At 47.5% G+C, this 18,440-nt stretch overlaps 1 protein-coding gene across 1 annotated transcript in view; it reads right to left on the reverse strand.

The window, feature by feature from the left end:
• Positions 1–1,606: 1,606 nt before the first annotated feature.
• LOC137533625 (alpha-1-antitrypsin-like protein GS55-MS) overlaps positions 1,607–18,440 on the reverse strand; it is a 72,758-nt gene continuing 55,924 nt past the window's right edge. The window contains exon 6 of the mRNA XM_068254968.1: positions 1,607–1,861. Coding sequence (XP_068111069.1) covers positions 1,607–1,861 — 255 coding nt within the window. The remainder of the gene's footprint in view (positions 1,862–18,440) is intronic.

An 18,440-nucleotide genomic window follows, 5' to 3' on the forward strand; every position in this document is an offset into this window, starting at 1 on the left:
ATACATGGCAGTGACTGCAAGCCAGATAACTAGAGATTCAGGTGTCAAAGGCCCTGGGGTGCCTCTTAGTCTAATAGCAATCAGTGTGTGACGGTTGGGGTGGGAGGGATGGAGGGGTGCACGGTCTCAGCCTTGGGTGCTGGAGGAGGACCTTGTCCCGGCTCTGGTGATGTCCCACCATCACAGGCATAGTCCTGATTCACTGATGTCTGTGTTGAACATGGACAGACCTCGGGGCATGCACAGCCACAGACTATTGGAGTTGAAACACGGAAGGATTCAGGTGGAATGCAGTGCCAGTAGCGTCAAATTGATCATTTCCGGCGTGTCCGATCTGCTATTATGATCAAGAACAGGATCAATTTTGTGCAGTGCTGATCTGAAAATCGATCCTGTTGTTAATCATGTGCAGATCGGTCATGTAGGAAATTATTCTAAAACTGAAACATCTCTGGTAAAGCATGATGGACCCCCTTATGGTTCACCCCTTGTCACGAGGGGCGCAAAAACGGACTTTGTCCCCAGGTGCTAAAAACCTTAATTACGCCTCTGCTCTCACCGCCGGTAGCACAGATCAATTTTTGGATAGTGTTCATGCAGCTACATGCAAATATGCTATTTTTTTTAATTGCTACAGTGTAACCCAGCTATAGATGAACACTTGGAACATTTAAAATAGGCACTTAGCTGGGGGAAAAAATTAGTTTCGCTCACCTGGGCTTCTACCAGTCCCCTGCAGCTGTCCCGTGCCCCCGCAGTCACTCTTGAATCCTCCTGTGCCCCGCCGCCAGCTACTTTGTTTTGCTGACAGGCCTGGCCACATGTAGGCCTCTACATGTTCACGTCCGTAATAGCGCGCAGGACGCTTTTGCGGACAGGAACGCGTAGAAGGAGACGCGTGGCCAGGCCTGCGCTGGTGCAGTAAGCCTGTCAGCTTAGAAAGTGGCTGGCGGCAGGGGACAGGAGGATCCGAGAGTGACTGCAAGGGCACAGGACAGCTGCAGGGGGCTGGAAGAAGCCCCATGTGAGTAAAACTGTTTTTTGTTTTTTTTACACAGGCTTAAAGTGGATCCGAGGTGAACTTTTACTCATTGCATAATTGTGTTCCTTTCCTATTGTTTGTAGGGCATTCCTCAAGCCAAATACTTTTTTGTTTTTGTTTTGATACTCTAATTACCTATAAACTAAATAAACCACGCCCACAGGTTTTCAGAAAGCCTTGGCACTAGCAAGGGCTCATGGGAGCTCAGTCTGGGCAGGAGGAGGAGGAGGTGTTACTAGCCATTGATTTCAGAGGCAGAGGGGAGGAGGGGGGATTAGTTTTTTTTCACAGGCTGAATGTTCAAGATACAGATAAGCTTGCCTGTGTGTAATGTTTACAAATAACATGGCTGCTGTCATTGTATCACAGGAAGAAATAATCATTTTCTATTGAAGCTGTTTGAAGCTAGATTTGCTGTGAAAACTATCTAAACTTTAGATAAGATATATAGACAAGTTACTTGCCTAAAAACTAAAAAAATTGACAAAAAAAAATACAAAACAGGAAGTGTTCAGTAAGTCCCCTTTATTATGGGATGGGATTTTATTATACCCATTATTAGTTTTATTTTCCTTTCACTTCAGCACACTGGTCTTCCTCCTCTTCCTCCTCTTCCACATGAAATGAGCTTGAAGTTGGATCGGTGACTCGGCCTATACCGGCAATGGTGTCAGTCTTCTTGTCAAAAAATATCACCAGGAATGGAGAATCGACTTTGAATTTAGGAACTGCGCTAATAAGTTTGACACCATTTGAAGGCGTCGCACCAATCCAGTACGTTCCCTCCTCCGTTACTTTGATGGAAGCCTGGTGAAAAACCTGTGGGCACAAATAAATACACTCAGACGCACCTTTACACAGTGATTGATCAAAAAATACCGCAGAATGATTTTACTGATTGCTTTTTTACAGTAAAAATTAGTCCAGGTAAAAGTACTGGTTCCAAAAACTCCACAGAACCCTGAATAGATTGTGGTCCAGTCTGTCACTATGGGGATTATAACTGTGGCGATTGCCACTAATGCTGGGAATACACGTTTCGTTTTTGCCTTCGTTTTAGCCTTCGATTCGTTCGGTAAACGAATTGAGTGTTGAAAACGTATGTGAAAATAGTCATAATCTCATTATAGTTTCGATTAATAGACCCCAAAAACGAACGACTAGTGATCGAACATGTTTGATATTATCTCTCTTTATCCATCTAATCGAACCATTGGTAGGCTTGATGGCTGTTCAGATCGATTATATATTCGTTTATGCCGTCCGTCCCTGTACTACGTTTAGTTTCTTTGCAGCCTTCGATCATTGGAAAAACGAAACCATCAGAATCGAAAAAAAAAAAACGAAACCGTGGGTGGTGATATTAACCGTATGATCGATTACTTCGGGATCGAAAAGGACAAAAGGCACAATCGAAACGAAGGCTAAAACGAAGGCAAAAACGAAACGTGTATTCCCAGCATTAGACATATGCCACAGGGGGTCTATCACTATAGGAATTATCACTAAAGGGTATATCAACAGGGATGAGCAGACGAAATTCCCACACTTGATCAAGTGCAAGATTTACATCCCCCCCCCACCCCACCAAGTACTCTATACATAACAATTGATGATAAGGTACACCAAAACCTGCCAAGGACGACCAGTGTCAGAGGTGCAAGAAGGGGATGGGGACAGTGGCGGATCTAGAGGGGTGCAGGCATGGCTAGTGCCATGGGCGCCAGCACACCATGGGCGCCATGCCTGCCCCCATGCTGCCTGCCACCTCTGCATCCTTGCCGCTCTTCTACTATGCCTCCGGTCCCCCGCGCCCCCTCCCCCGTTCCTTCCCACCTCCGCATCTTGCGCTTCCCTCCCATGCTGCCTCCGGTCTTCCGCGCCCCCGCCCGCCGGCTCTCTGTCCCTGCTGTCAGACTTTACTTTAGCGGCAAGAGGCGAGACAGAGAGGGCACACTCCATACACCGTCGCGTCACATGCGGAAGTGACGTCATCAACCACTTCCTGCATTTGAAGCGCACCGGACGGGAAGTGTGCGCCCTCTCTGTCTCGCCTCTTGCTGCTAAACTAAAGTTAGACAGCAGGGACAGAGAGCCGGCGGGCGGGGGCGCGGAAGACCGGCCACCGGAGGCATCTAGCATGGGAGGAACGCACAAGATGCGGAGGTGGCGAACATCTAACTCTAAGCCAGGTCCAGGAACAGAGAGCCGGGAATGTCAGTGGTAGAGGTGAGCACTTCACCCCTCCTCCTTATAATCTAACCCCTGCTGCATTCTGCTGTATGTCACCACAGGGCCTCTTTACTGCATTCTGCTATATGTCACCACAGGGCCTCTTTACTGCATTCTGCTATATGTCACTACAGGGCCTCTTTACTGCATTCTGCTATATGTCACCACAGGGTCTCTTTACTGCATTCTGCTATATGTCACTACAGGGCCTCTTTACTGCATTCTGCTATATGTCACCACAGGGCCTCTTTACTGCATTCTGCTATATGTCACCACAGGGCCTCTTTACTGCATTCTGCTATATGTCACCACAGGGCCTCTTTACTGCATTCTGCTATATGTCACCACAGGGCCTCTTTACTGCATTCTGCTATATGTCACTACAGGGCCTCTTTACTGCATTCTACTATATGTCACCACAGGGCCTCTTTACTGCATTCTGCTATATGTCACTACAGGGCCTCTTTACTGCATTCTACTATATGTCACCACAGGGCCTCTTTACTGCATTCTGCTATATGTCACTACAGGGCCTCCTTACTGCATTCTACTATATGTCACCACAGGGCCTCTTTACTGCATTCTGCTATATGTCACTACAGGGCCTCTTTACTGCATTCTACTGTATGTCACTACAGGGCCTCTTTACTGCATTCTGCTATACGTCACTACAGGGCCTCTTTACTGCATTCTGCTATATGTCACTACAGGGCCTCTTTACTGCATTCTGCTATATGTCACTACAGGTCCTCTTTACTGCATTCTACTATAGGTCACTACAGGGCCTCTTTACTGCATTCTACTATAGGTCACTACAGGGCCTCTTTACTGCATTCTGCTATGTCACTACAGGACCTCTTTACTGCATTCTTCTATGTCACTACAGGACCTCTTTACTGCATTCTTCTATGTCACTACAGGGCCTTTTTACTGCATTCTTCTATGTCACTACAGGGCCTCTTTACTGCATTCTGCTATATGTCACTACAGAGCCCTTTTTACTGCATTCTGCTATATGTCACTACAGGGCCTCTTTACTGCATTCTACTATATGTCACTATAGGACCTCTTTACTGCATTCTGCTATATGTCACTACAGGGCCTCTTTACTGCATTCTGCTATATGTCACTACAGGGCCTCTTTACTGCATTCTGCTATATGTCACTACAGAGCCCTTTTTACTGCATTCTGCTATATGTCACTACAGGGCCTCTTTACTGCATTCTACTATATGTCACTATAGGACCTCTTTACTGCATTCTGCTATATGTCACTACAGGGCCTCTTTACTGCATTCTGCTATATGTCACTACAGGGCCTCTTTACTGCATTCTGCTATATGTCACTACAGGGCCTCTTTACTGCATTCGGCTATATGTCACTACAGGGCCTCTTTACTGCATTCTGCTATATGTCACTACAGGGTCTCTTTACTGCATTCTGCTATATTTCACTACAGGGCCTCTTTACTGCATTCTGCTATATGTCACTACAGGGCCTCTTTACTGCATTCTACTATATGTTACTATAGGACCTCTTTACTGCATTCTGCTATATGTCACTACAGGGCCTCTTTACTGCATTCTGCTATATGTCACTACAGGGCCTCTTTACTGCATTCTGCTATATGTCACTACAGGACCTCTTTACTGCATTCTGCTATATGTCACCACAGGGCCTCTTTACTGCATTCTGCTATATGTCACTACAGGGCCTCTTTACTGCATTCTGCTATACGTCACTACAGGGCCTCTTTACTGCATTCTGCTATATGTCACTACAGGTCCTCTTTACTGCATTCTACTATAGGTCACTACAGGGCCTCTTTACTGCATTCTGCTATATGTCACTACAGGGCCTCTTTACTGCATTCTACTATATGTCACTATAGGACCTCTTTACTGCATTCTGCTATATGTCACTACAGGGCCTCTTTACTGCATTCTGCTATATGTCACTACAGGGCCTCTTTACTGCATTCTGCTATATGTCACTACAGGACCTCTTTACTGCATTCTGCTATATGTCACTACAGGGCCTCTTTACTGCATTCTGCTATATGTCACTACAGGGCCTCTTTACTGCATTCTGCTATATGTCACTACAGGACCTCTTTACTGCATTCTGCTATATGTCACTACAGGGCCTCTTTACTGCATTCGGCTATATGTCACTACAGGGCCTCTTTACTGCATTCTGCTATATGTCACTACAGGGCCTCTTTACTGCATTCTGCTATATGTCACTACAGGGCCTCTTTACTGCATTCTGCTATATGTCACTACAGGGCCTCTTTACTGCATTCTGCTATATGTCACTACAGAGCCTCTTTACTGCATTCTGCTATATGTCACTACAGGGCCTATTTACTGCATTCTTCTATATGTCACTACAGGGCCTCTTTACTGCATTCTGCTATATGTCACTACAAGGCCTCTTTAATGCATTCTGCTATATGTCTCTATACGGACCTCTTTACTGCATTCTGCTATATGTCACTACAGGACCTCTTTACTGCATTCTGCTATGTCACTACAGGGCCTCTTTACTGCATTCTTCTATGTCACTACAGGACCTCTTTACTGCATTCTTCTATGTCACTACAGGGCCTTTTTACTGCATTCTTCTATGTCACTACAGGGCCTCTTTACTGCATTCTGCTATATGTCACTACAGAGCCCTTTTTACTGCATTCTGCTATATGTCACTACAGGGCCTCTTTACTGCATTCTTCTATGTCACTACAGGGCCTCTTTACTGCATTCTTCTATGTCACTACAGGGCCTCTTTACTGCATTCTTCTATGTCACTACAGGGCCTCTTTACTGCATTCTGCTATATGTCACTACAGGGCCCTTTTTACTGCTTTCTACTCTGTCACTACAGGGCCTCTTTACTGCATTCTGCTGTATGTCACTACAGGACCTCTTTACTGCATTCTACTATATGTCACTACAGGGCCTCTTGTTTTCCTTGTAATTTGCTTGTGTGATTCCATCCACACTTTTGGTGGTATAATAACAATGTATAATATTACAGAATCACGTTTTATTATTCACAGTTCACTATTCTGCTCAATATAGGCAGGTTTCCTTTACATCACAGGAGGCTGATTCCTGGGACTCTTGTATGAAGCAATGCTTGGCATTAGTGGAGTGACGATGTTAGAGTAGCAGGATTTCCAGAATTAGATGCTGTTAGACTCTGTTGTCTCATCTAATTTACCATCACAGGGATATCATTTAGTTGTGATTTTTCATCGGAATCATTTGTCATCTGCAACGCATTTGCTAATTCTGTTACAGGGGTGCAGGTATACCTTGTGTGGGGAGGGGGGAGGGGGGGGGGGATTGGGCTGGCTGTGCAAGAGGCGCTTACAATCTAACTTCTGCCGCACTTGGCTACCTAATTATTTGATCTTGATGCCCCTGACTGTAATGCTTATTGTCAGGCACCTGGTTACTGAATTATTGCATCTGGAGGTGTGTAACTACTTAATAAAAACTACTACTAATCTGGAGGCATGTGACTACTTGGTTGGGGGGGGGCGCAATCTCAGTGTTTGCCATGGGCGCTATATTGCCTAGATACGCCTCTGGATGGGGATTGGGAACAGTTTGTTCATGATTACTACTATTTCTAAAACATCTATAGACGTGATTATTACTAGCACAGGACCAATAATAAAGAGCCCATACTGCGGTTGAGTAAGGGCCCCTCAGGCCAAGGGCCCTGATGCGGTCGCAACCTCTGCACCTCCTATTGCTATGCCTCTGCTCACAGCAAATTGCAGCTAAAATTCCCAATTTTATCACATTTGAACTGAATGGGGCTGATATTATCCTGATTGATTTGAGCCCCAATATATATCTACACCAATTATGCTATGCATATCTAACTTAGGGAACTTTTTACTTTAAAGACCTTATAGTTTTTGAGAAAATCTATTTTAAAAAGTAAATGGGAAAACACATTGAACAATCAGTGCAATGTTGAATTATTATGTGAAAATGAGGCAGCAGACACATCAAAGGGCGTTTCTAGGGTTGTTTTCATTTTTTTTTTTTTTTTAAAGAGAACCTGAGGCGAGGTTCTAACAATGAAATCCCCATACAGAGGCTGGGTCTGCTTATAGAACCCAGCCTCTGTTGCTATTTAGATTCCCCCTAACTTCCCCCTGCACTCAGCGAGACCCCATAATTCACAGCCGTGCTGTACGGCTGTGTTTACTTTTGTAACGTCAGTCTCTGCTCTCCCCCGCCTCCTGCAGAGCTCCGGTCCCCGCCCGCGTCCCTTCCCTCCAATCAGCGTGCAGGGAAGGGACGTGGGCGGGGACCGGAGCGATGCAGGTGGCGGGGGAGAGCGGAGACTGGCATTACAAAGGTAAACACAGCCGCTGCTGACACATTATGGGGTCTTGCTGAGCGCAGGGGGAGGTTAGGGGGAATCTAAATAGCAACAGAGGCTGGGTTCTATAAGCAGACCCAGCCTCTGTATGGGGATTTTATTGTTAGAACCTCGCCTCGGGTTCTCTTTAAAAACCACCATTGACTTGCATCAAAATCTTGGCAAAATTGCCGTGATCATTTTTTTTTAAAATCACGATCACGGCTATCTGGTGTGACAGGGCCTTGAGAGTTTCCTTCTAGTTTCGAGTATATGGTATGATCAGTTCAGCGCTTGCGTAATCTGGTACTGCAGTTTTAATGCATGCACTGTGCCTTTAAAGAGAGTCTAAAGTGAAAAAAAAACCAGATACTCACCTAAGGAGAGGGAATGCTCTGTCCTATGGGTCCTGACGGGGTCCATGTTCTCCCACAGGCTCCCCCGTTAGCAGTTGTAGACCGCTCTTGTCCCCTTCCCCTGGGCTTTGGCAATCTTCGGAAGTACTCAGGCAATTGCGCGCCTCACTCAGCAGCACAGTCTATCTGGACAGATATATCCGTCCAGATAGACTGAAGTGGTCAATTTGCATTGCATTATCCCTCTTAAACACTTAAGTCTATCTGGACGGATATATCCATCCAGATAGACTGCTGCTCCTGCTGCCTGAGGCACTCTCCCGCGCGCGCTCATGCCACTGGCCGTTAGCCCCCGATCAATCAATGGGAATATACTTCCTATTCATCGATCTAAGTCTACCGCAGAAAAACCGACGGTCTCTTATCAGAGGCCACGGTCTTTTTGCAAAAAAAACCTTTCCCGTCCTCTTTCTTGTTCCTGGAAGCAAGATCGTTTGCTTCCAGGACTTTTTGACTGTAAGTAGTAAATAGTAAACTACACCCACATACATTTTTTATTAAATAATTACATTATATTACATTTAAAATTAGCTGTTTACCTCCCACACCAAACATTACCCAAATAAATGTTTTAATAATAACAAAAAATTACAATTAAAAAAACACAACATAAATAGTTACCTGAGGGTCTGAACTTTTTAAATATGCATGTCAAGAGAGTATATTATTATATTTTTTTAAATTATAAGCTTGTAAATAGTGATGGACGCAAATTGAAAAACTGCACCTTTATTTGTAAATAAAATATCGGCGCCATAAATTGTAATGGGGTATCATTTAAATGGTGTAATAACCAGGACAAATGGGCAAATAAAATACATGAGTTTTAATTATGGTAGCATGTATTAATTTCAAACTATAGTGGCCAAAATCTGAGAAATAATGAATTTTTTCCATTTCTTACTTACCGTATATACTCGCATACAAGCCGAATTTTTGACCCCCAAAAAGGGGGCCAAAAGTTGGGGGGTCGGCTTGTATGCGAGTCGTGGGTGGTGGTCTGCGCCCCCTGCCCGCCCGCTCGCTCGCCCGCCTGCTCGCTCGCCCCCTCCCTCCCTCCGCGGCCGCCGCTGCTGCTAAATTACCTGCTTCAGCGGCCGCTTCCTAATCCGGGTTCCCCTCTTCATCCTGCGGACTCCGTAACTGTATCACAGCAGCGCGCCCGGCGCTGCTGCTGTGACGATGCAGGGGGCAGGAAAGAGCGGTTCCCATGGTAACGGCGCATCGCCGTTACCAGGGGAACCGCTCTTTCCTGGCCCCTGCATCGTCACAGCAGCAGCGCCGGGCGCGCTGCTGTGATACAGTTACGGAGTCCGCAGGATGAAGAGGGGAACCCGGATTAGGAAGCGGCCGCTGCCTAAAGCAGGTAATAGCAGCAGCAGCGGCCGCGGAGGGAGGGAGGGAGCGTGCGGGGCAGGGCACTACACTGGGCACTATACTAGCTATACTGAGCACTATACTAGCTAAACTGGGGCACTCTACTAGCTATACTGAGCACTATACTAGCTAAACTGGGGCACTATACTAGCTATACTGGGCATTATACTAGCTATACTGAGCACTATACTAGCTATACTGAGCACTTTACTAGCTATACTGAGCACTATACTAGCTAAACTGGGGCACTATACTAGCTATACTGAGCACTATACTAGCTAAACTGGGGCACTATACTAGCTATACTGAGCACTATACTAGCTATACTGAGCACTATACTAGCTAAACTGGGGCACTATACTAGCTATACTGAGCACTATACTAGCTAAACTGGGGCACTATACTAGCTATACTGAGCACTATACTAGCTAAACTGGGGCACTATACTAGCTATACTGAGCACTATACTAGCTATACTGAGCACTATACTAGCTATACTGAGCACTATACTAGCTAAACTGGGGCACTATACTAGCTATACTGAGCACTATACTAGCTATACTGAGCACTATACTAGCTAAACTGGGGCACTATACTAGCTATACTGAGCACTATACTGTCAGGAACCGGCCCGCGGCACGCCTGCGTATACGGTTCCCGACTGCGGGTTTGACCAGATTAAGCGGGGAACAGCCTTATTTAAGCTACAAACAAGGCTGGAACCCCTCAAACACTTCTCACTGCCACCACTAGCTGTTCGCTAGACACTTCCACTCTGCTGTCGAGTCCTCAGCGCGCACTCCGCGTTTTCGTATTTGGGTCAGCTTTGCGCTTAGGCCAAATACGGGAACGCCACGCACCCACACACACACACAGTTGCAATCTTACACTGTCGTGAAGCAAAGACCCATTAACAGTCGTTCCGAACGATACTGTTAGCCACTCTGCTGTCGCTACTCGCACAGGCGTTGTTCGTACGTTGGGTCAGCTGCGCGCTTAGGCCAACGTATGACAAACGCCCCCACACACAATGCAATTACAATTTCATACGGTAGTGTTGCTCAAGCGTACAATTAGGCATGAAACTTATACACGGTTACACTTCAGTCTCTTCTAGGCTATGAGTGTTAGTTTAGTCCGGCAGAAGTCAAACTTATTAAATAATAATTTAATATTCCAGAAAAAACATAGAACAGGGCAGAACTGAATATATACAAAAAGATTACAAAAAAACAAAGTAAAAATAGTTACAAGATAAAATGTACATATATCAGGCCTGCAACTCAATGTAGCCAAAACAGAAATCATGTTTACTAATCTACCACAGGTCCAGGCAGAGCATTTAGCGTCCTCATTGGGCCTTATCCTTCAGCGTAAATACATTACATATCTAGGGATAAAAATTTCTACCAACCCAACTGATCTCTATGAGCTTAATTACAAACCTATGATCTCGAAACTGATCGGGGACTTGTCGAGGTGGAATCTCCCGACCATTTCCTGGACAGGTAGAGTGCAGGCAATCCGTATGAACCTTCTCCCTCGCTTGCTCTACTTATTTCGCACTCTTCCAATTCTAGTCACTCAGCAAAAACTTAAAGGCCTACAAGATGAAATCTTTAAATTTATTAATAATAACAAAAGGAGCCGTATAAATCGCACTCTCATGTATCTTAACCGAGCGAGGGGGGGCTTGGGAGTCCCTAATCTCATGACGTACTACAGGGCTGCCCAGATAGCACAACTTGCACAGACACACTCCAAATTCAATTTCCCTCTATGGGCACAAATAGAATCCGACCTCCTACATCCATTCACCTTGCCAGCATTACAGTGGTCCATGACTCCCTTACCTGCATCATTAAAGCACAATTCTCCCTTATCTGCCCATTCTCTCCACATATGGCGTTACTCCAGATATAAAAAAGAATTACAGACAAAAATTCCCTTAATACTCCCACTGTTTGGTAACCCTATGTTTCCTCCAGGACTGGATCCTAAAGCTTTCAAATGGTGGAAGGATAAAGAAATCACCCAAATAAAGCACCTGGTAATTAACGGCAGGATCCCCACATGGGACCAGTTTAAATCCAAAATGGACATGCCACCATCTGAATACTTTGCAGCAATGCAGTTATATCACTTTATCACATCCATAGGCTCAAAAGGCACAACTGTACCCCAACGCTCATCATATGAGGCGTGGTGTGACCTTAGACCATTAGAAGGGGGCCTCATATCCTTACTATACTCTACCCTTTCACAGCCTTCCCAACCACAAAAACTTAAGACCATGATATCTTGGGAATCGGACCTTGGGATTACCCTCACTCCAGAGAGATGGTCTAAGTGCTGCACTACCCTGTCAAAAGGCAGTAACTACTACTCCCACACCGAAACAAACTACAAAATTCTCCATCGTACATATATCACCCCCTTAAAACTTCACGCTATCGATGCCTCCAAAACTAATCTTTGCTTTAGAAACTGTGGAAGAATTGGAGACATAGCACACATATGGTGGTACTGTCCGAAGGTTCAGAACTTCTGGGCCAAAATCACATCAGTAATTAATACAGCACTTGAGACCTCCCTAAGTCCTGACCCAGCACTTCTCCTGTTTGGAGATAAACCTCAAAAGTGGAAGCACCCACCACATCGTCTAGCACAACATATAGCCAAGGCTGCCAGATCACATATTGCCCGACAGTGGCTACAGCCAACACTCTCAATACAAATGGTAGATCAGATCTTACTAGATATTGTAATTTCGGAGAGGTTGCTTGCCATCACAAATGACACATTTGAATCATTCATCAAAACATGGCAGCCTTGGATGAACGCCTCTACCCTACTAGGCCTTCGATCCTGTGCATTCTCCATTTAAAATTAGAATATACCTCTCCTTGACCTTGTTTGCTATTTTTATATTGAGTAACCTGTATCAAATGCTGCTATATTTGTAGTACCGTTATTTTTCTGTTTATGACATACTATGTTTAATTCAGAAATTTGCCCCATTGGGGGCATTATTCCAATGCTGTAAGAAGTTTTTATTGCCTTTTTTCAAAATAAAAAGTTTGAAACTAAGATAAAATGTACAAAGATAACACACAAAGCGATTTTGCTTACCAAAATAAAGGGATCCCGATAGAAGAATCGTGGACTTTGGTGTGGACGGACACAGTCTGGCTAGACCAGGAGTTCACTAGCTTGGGCCAGGAGACCGGCTGCCACTACCGTCAGAAGAGAACTGCCTTGAGGTAGCTGTCCCCTGGTTTTTATAATGAAATATTCGCCTCGAGGCTGTAAGCCTGTGTGGACGGGGGGGGGGAAGCTGGATTTAATTACATCCTCAGTCATAATTGGATTTCCAGAGATCCAACATCCACTATAGTCCACACACCCAACAAAAGACTTCCTTAGCCCAATTTCCCCCAGGTTACAATGTCTTTACATCAAGAGATTGTTAAATGAGGCTTTTCAACTCCACCAATAATTCAATTTCCACAGGTAGAAAATGGTATCAAAAGGACTTCACCTCTTCAATAATTTCCAGTAGGCTGTCAAATACATTTCAAACATTCAGGTGTCAGCTTCCCCCTGCCCCCAAGACTCTAGCAGGCTTGCCTTGTCCCAATGGCTGACACCAGACTCAAAAGCCATGCCGACCAGCCTATTCTTCCTCAATTGGCAGGTAATTAGCAGTAGACACAGTTTCCCCTGCTGGACAATGGGGCAGAGGTAATGGACATCTACATACAGAATTACATTAGACAGACTTCAGTTTACTCTGGCCAGGTGACCAATTACTCCCAAGCCCAATACACATCTGAGGCATTATTCAGACAACATGGTCTGACCACCTGTATAGGCTTCACAGCAACTGTCTAATTAAGGGTTTCCTCATTAGAAGCAGACAATGATAGGTAATTTACACTTTATACGGAATTCCAGGAAGACTGGCTAACAGACAATCCCATATGTTACAGTCAAAAAATGAAGGAAATATGTTCCTGTTATCCTTAATATCACCAGCACCTCAATATATCTCCACACCTCCGCCGTTAACTTGGTGCAAGGCAGATGATCTTCCCAGATCATCCTGCCTGCACCTACACTGTTGGTTCTGCTTGACGGGACAGCCCATCAGCATTCCCATGATTGCTCCCCTTCCTATGTTGAATGGTGAAGCTATATTGTTGGAGAACTAAGCTCCATCTCAGCAGTTTTCCATTGTCCCCAGAAACCCGATGTAACCAACTAAGAGGGTTGTGGTCGGTTACGACGGTGAATACACGACCGTAGAGATAGTGCTGCAGCTTTTGTAGGGCCCATACAATTGCCAAGCACTCCTTCTCTATGGTGGCGTAAGCTACCTCCCGGGGTAGCAGCTTCCGACTTAAGTACAGAATCGGATGTTCTTCCCCAGTTTGGTTTACCTGGCTTAATACAGCACCTAGGCCAAAGGCTGAGGCGTCCGTCTGGACTACAAACCGTCGGCTGAAGTCTGGCGCTTGCAACACGGGAGGGCTGGCTAGGGCCCTCTTCAGAGCTGTGAATGACTGTTCACATTCTGGTGTCCAGAGAATCTGCTTGGGCAGCTTCTTTTTTGTGAGGTCTGTCAAGGGCTTGGCGAGGGCACTGTAGCTGGGGACAAACTTTCTATAGTACCCCGCAGTCCCTAAGAAGGACTGAATCTGCTTCTTCGTGTGGGGGGTGGGCCAGGACACAATGGCATCTACCTTCCCAGTATCTGGACGAAGCTCTCCCCCCCCCACCACATGTCCCAGGTACTGTACCTGTTTCATGCCTATCTGACACTTGCTAGGCTTGACTGTTAGTCCTGCTGCAGTGATGCGCCCCAAAACCTGTGACAGCTGCGCTAAGTGGTCGTTCCAGTTGGCGCTAAACACGGCGATGTCATCTAGGTAGGCGACAGCGCAGTCTTCCAAACCCTCCAGGAGACCATTTACAACCCTTTGGAAGGTGGCTGGGGCGTTTTTCATCCCAAAAGGCATCACATTAAACTCAAACAGACCTGAGGGGGTGATAAAGGCAGACCTCTCCCGTGCCTCAGCTGTTAGAGGGACCTGCCAGTATCCCCGACTCAAATCCACGATTGTTAGATATTGCGCACCAGCTAGCTTATCTAACAATTCGTCGACCCTCGGCATTGGGTAAGCATCTGATGCAGTTATCAAATTTAGTTTTCGATAATCTACACAGAACCGAGTGGTGTGGTCCCGTTTGGGTACTAGCACTACAGGTGATGCCCATGCGCTGTGCGACCGTTGGATCACCCCTAGTGACAGCATTTCCTCAATCTCCTTGCTGATGTGGGCCTGAACCTCAGGGGAGACTCTATAGGCTGACTGTCTAACCGGCTTGTTATTTCCGGTGTCAACATGGTGTACAGCCAGGCTGGTCAGACCAGGGCGGGCTGTAAAGGTACCACGGTAAAGGATCAGCACATCAGATAGCCCAGCCTGCTGCTCTGCTGTCAACTCCGGATTGATCTGCACCTCGGTAACAGAGTCGGTTTCCTGGGTGGATGCCAGGATGTCAACCAGGGCCTCTGCTTCACCGTCCGGTAGCAAACTGCAGACAGGGAGAGCGCAAGCGGTTCTAGCATGATGTTCCTTTAACATATTTACATGGTATGTTTTCAGCTGCTTACCTCGGTCATCCAGCGCGACCACATAGGTCACATCACTAATCTTCCTATGTATGGTATAGGGCCCATCCCAAGCGGCCTGCAGCTTATTCTGTCGCATCGGGTTTAGGACCCATACCTTGCGACCTACCTCATAAACTCTCTCCCTAGCCCCGTGGTCATACCACTGCTTCTGGGTGGCCTGGGCTTGAGTCAGATTCTCTCGCACTAACCCCACCAGGGTGTCCATCTTTTCCCGGAACTTCAGAACGTATTCCACTATGGAGACCCCGTGGCCCATATCCTGCCCCTCCCAGACCTCTCGAATGAGATCGAGGGGTCCGCGTACCCTCCTCCCATATAATAGCTCAAAGGGTGAGAACCCGGTGGATGCCTGGGGCACCTCACGATAGGCAAACAGCAAGTGGGGCAGGTATCGCTCCCAGTCTCTCCCTTGCGATTCAACAAACACCCTTAGCATCTGTTTCAGAGTACCATTGAACCGCTCACATAACCCATTTGTCTGGGGGTGGTAAGGGCTGGCCATGATGTGTTCTACCTGCATTTGTTTACAGAGGCATTCCATTAGGCGCGACATGAATTGCGGGCCGTGATCGGTGAGCATTTCGCGGGGAAAACCGACCCGTGAGAAAATGCGCACCAATGCGTCCGCAACCTTGTCTGCCCGTATGGAGCTCAGGGCTACAGCCTCAGGGTAGCGAGTTGCATAATCTACCACCGTGAGAATGAAACGTTTCCCTGTGCTGCTGGGTATCGCTAGAGGCCCAATTATGTCAACAGCAACCCTTTGGAAGGGCTCCTCTATTATGGGTAAGGGCCTCAGTGGGGCTTTGTCGGTGTCACCAGCTTTGCCGACCCGCTGACAGGCGACACAAGACCGGCAAAAATCAGCAATATCTGTCCCCATGTGGGGCCAATAAAAATTGTGGGCAAGCCGGGATTTGGTCTTGCGGATCCCCAAGTGACCAGCCAGGGGCACCTCATGTGCTATTCTCAATAGCTGCTCCCTGTACCTGTGGGGAACAATCAACTGCCGGTCGGCCTCCTCCACTTCAGACGGCTCAGAGGGAATAACCTCTCTGTACAGTCTGCCGTGTTCCCAGTACACCCTCACTTTGTCGCCCTCCACCGGTGCCCTGTCCGCCAGACTCCTGAGCTCTTCCAGGCTGCTATCAAGTCGCACAGCCTCGGAGAACTCAGCGCTGTCGGCCACAGGCACCAGGGAGGTGGCAAACTGAGAGGCCTCTGGGTCCTCAGAGACAGGCTCTGAAGTGGAAGAGCCCGACCCAGTGACATCAGCCCCTTCAGTGGACAATTCGTCTGCTGCAGCCCGGTGAGCACTGCGGGTCACCACTGCAGCTGACGGAACGTTCACTGTACACATGTCATTATGCAACACATCACATTTTACATCAACATTATCTGCATTCATGGTAACAACATGTCCTCCTCCAGGCCTGGGCACTGGAGACTCACTAGGGCTGGCTCCTAGTACACAGTCCGTAGCCCCTGGGGCCTCACCAGCACTCCCCGCTTGCACAGCATTATCACACAGTACCTTGCAAGAGTCCTGAACTTCTGCGGGGGATGCAGGCTCCACGGGGTTTGGAGTAGGCTCATACCGGGCCACTAACCGTCCCAGGTCAGTACCCAACAAAACGTTCGTGGGGATGGCATCCGTTACCCCCACTTCTTTCATTCCGCTGCCGGCCCCCCAATCCAGGTGGACCAAGGCGGTGGGTATGGCAGGGGTGACGCCCCCAACTCCTTTGACAGCCATAGTCTTGCCAGGAATGTACTCCTCAGGGTTCACAAGCTGGGGGTGCACTAGAGTCACCTCTGCTCCAGTGTCTCTTAGACCGGTGGTAACCGTATCCCCAACCGTGACAGGTTGCAGATTCTCTGCATAGCTACCTGCATTCCGGGTGGCACACAACGCATTCCGGGCCCCGCCAGAGTTTGGGGCTTCCTTCTTCTTTTCTGGGCACGTAGCACTGATGTGACCCGGTTTGTTACAGGCAAAACATCTCCGAGTGTCAACGGTGGCTGTTCTACCTCCAGGCGGCTGCGGGACTTGGCTTCGCTGGGTGCTCAGAGGAGAAGGTCTCGCAGGCTTTTCTCCCTTCCAGCTGGGCGCCGTAGTCCTCCGAAAATCAGATGCTCGATTGGACGTGTAGGCATCAGCAACTTTCGCGGCCTCATCCACGGTCTTTGGCTCTCGGTCCCGTACAAACTGCCGGACCTCAACAGGACAAGTGTGGAGGAACTGGTCTTTTATTATCAGTTCCTGCAGGGCATCAAAGGTCTCAACCGCCAGTCCTTTTACCCACTGCTGGAAGGCAGTGCGCAGGTTGCATGCATGATCCAGGTAACTGTCATTAGGACCTCGCTGCACTGTCCTGAAACGTTTTCGATACACCTCTGGCGTGAGGTGGTATCGCGCAATGATGGCTTTCTTAATCGCCTCAAAGTCTGTTTCTTCCTCCTGGGGGAGACTCACAAACGCCTCCAGGGCCTTGCCTCTCAGCCCTGGTGTGAGGTATCTTGCCCACTGCTCACGGGGCACCCCATACTGCCGACAAGTCCTTTCAAACCCCTGTAGGAAAGTGTCTATGTCAGAGTCCTTGTCCATAGCGGGGAACTTATCCAGGGGGATTCTGTAGACTCGCTCACCTTCGCGTTCTGCGGGTCCAGCAGACCGGTTCTGCTGCTGAAGTTTAGCCAGCTCCAGCTGGTGTCGCTGTGCAACTTGTTCCCTCTCGGCCTGGTGTCTTTCCCTCTCGGCCTGGTGTCGCCGTTCCGCGTGTTCCTTCTCTGCCTGTCGGTGCAGTAGGATCAGCTTTAGGCGCAGTTCGGGCTCAGCCGAACCTAGTAGCTGTAGGTCGGCTTCCAGAGATGTCATCTCCAAGTTCGGTGGATCATCCAGGACATCGTCTCCACTCGCATTCTGTGGCAGGAGCGATTCCTCCTCTGTCGTGTCGTGAGCTGCATCCGCTGACGTTGAAGCACGGGCTTGCTCTGCCGCATCATGCTCCTCGAGCGCACGAACTAACTGCTCCTTAGTCTGGCCGCTCACCGTCTCGATGCCTTTGTGCTCACACAGGTTGAGTAGTATCTCCTTGTTTTGCCTTGCATAGCTGGATGCTTTCTGAGCCATCGTGTTGCAAAAAATAAAAGAAAAAAAAAGGGGGGGGAAGGGAAAGCAAAACACCAAGTGTGTATCTTTGAACAAAAAAAAACGTATATAGATTCTGCACTGAGTAGACTTCTGTAGGCTAGTTGCTTCTAGCAAGCTTCCAGCCTTTAGTA

This window comes from Hyperolius riggenbachi, chromosome 9 (assembly GCF_040937935.1).
Source record: "Hyperolius riggenbachi isolate aHypRig1 chromosome 9, aHypRig1.pri, whole genome shotgun sequence".
NCBI lineage: Eukaryota > Metazoa > Chordata > Amphibia > Anura > Hyperoliidae > Hyperolius > Hyperolius riggenbachi.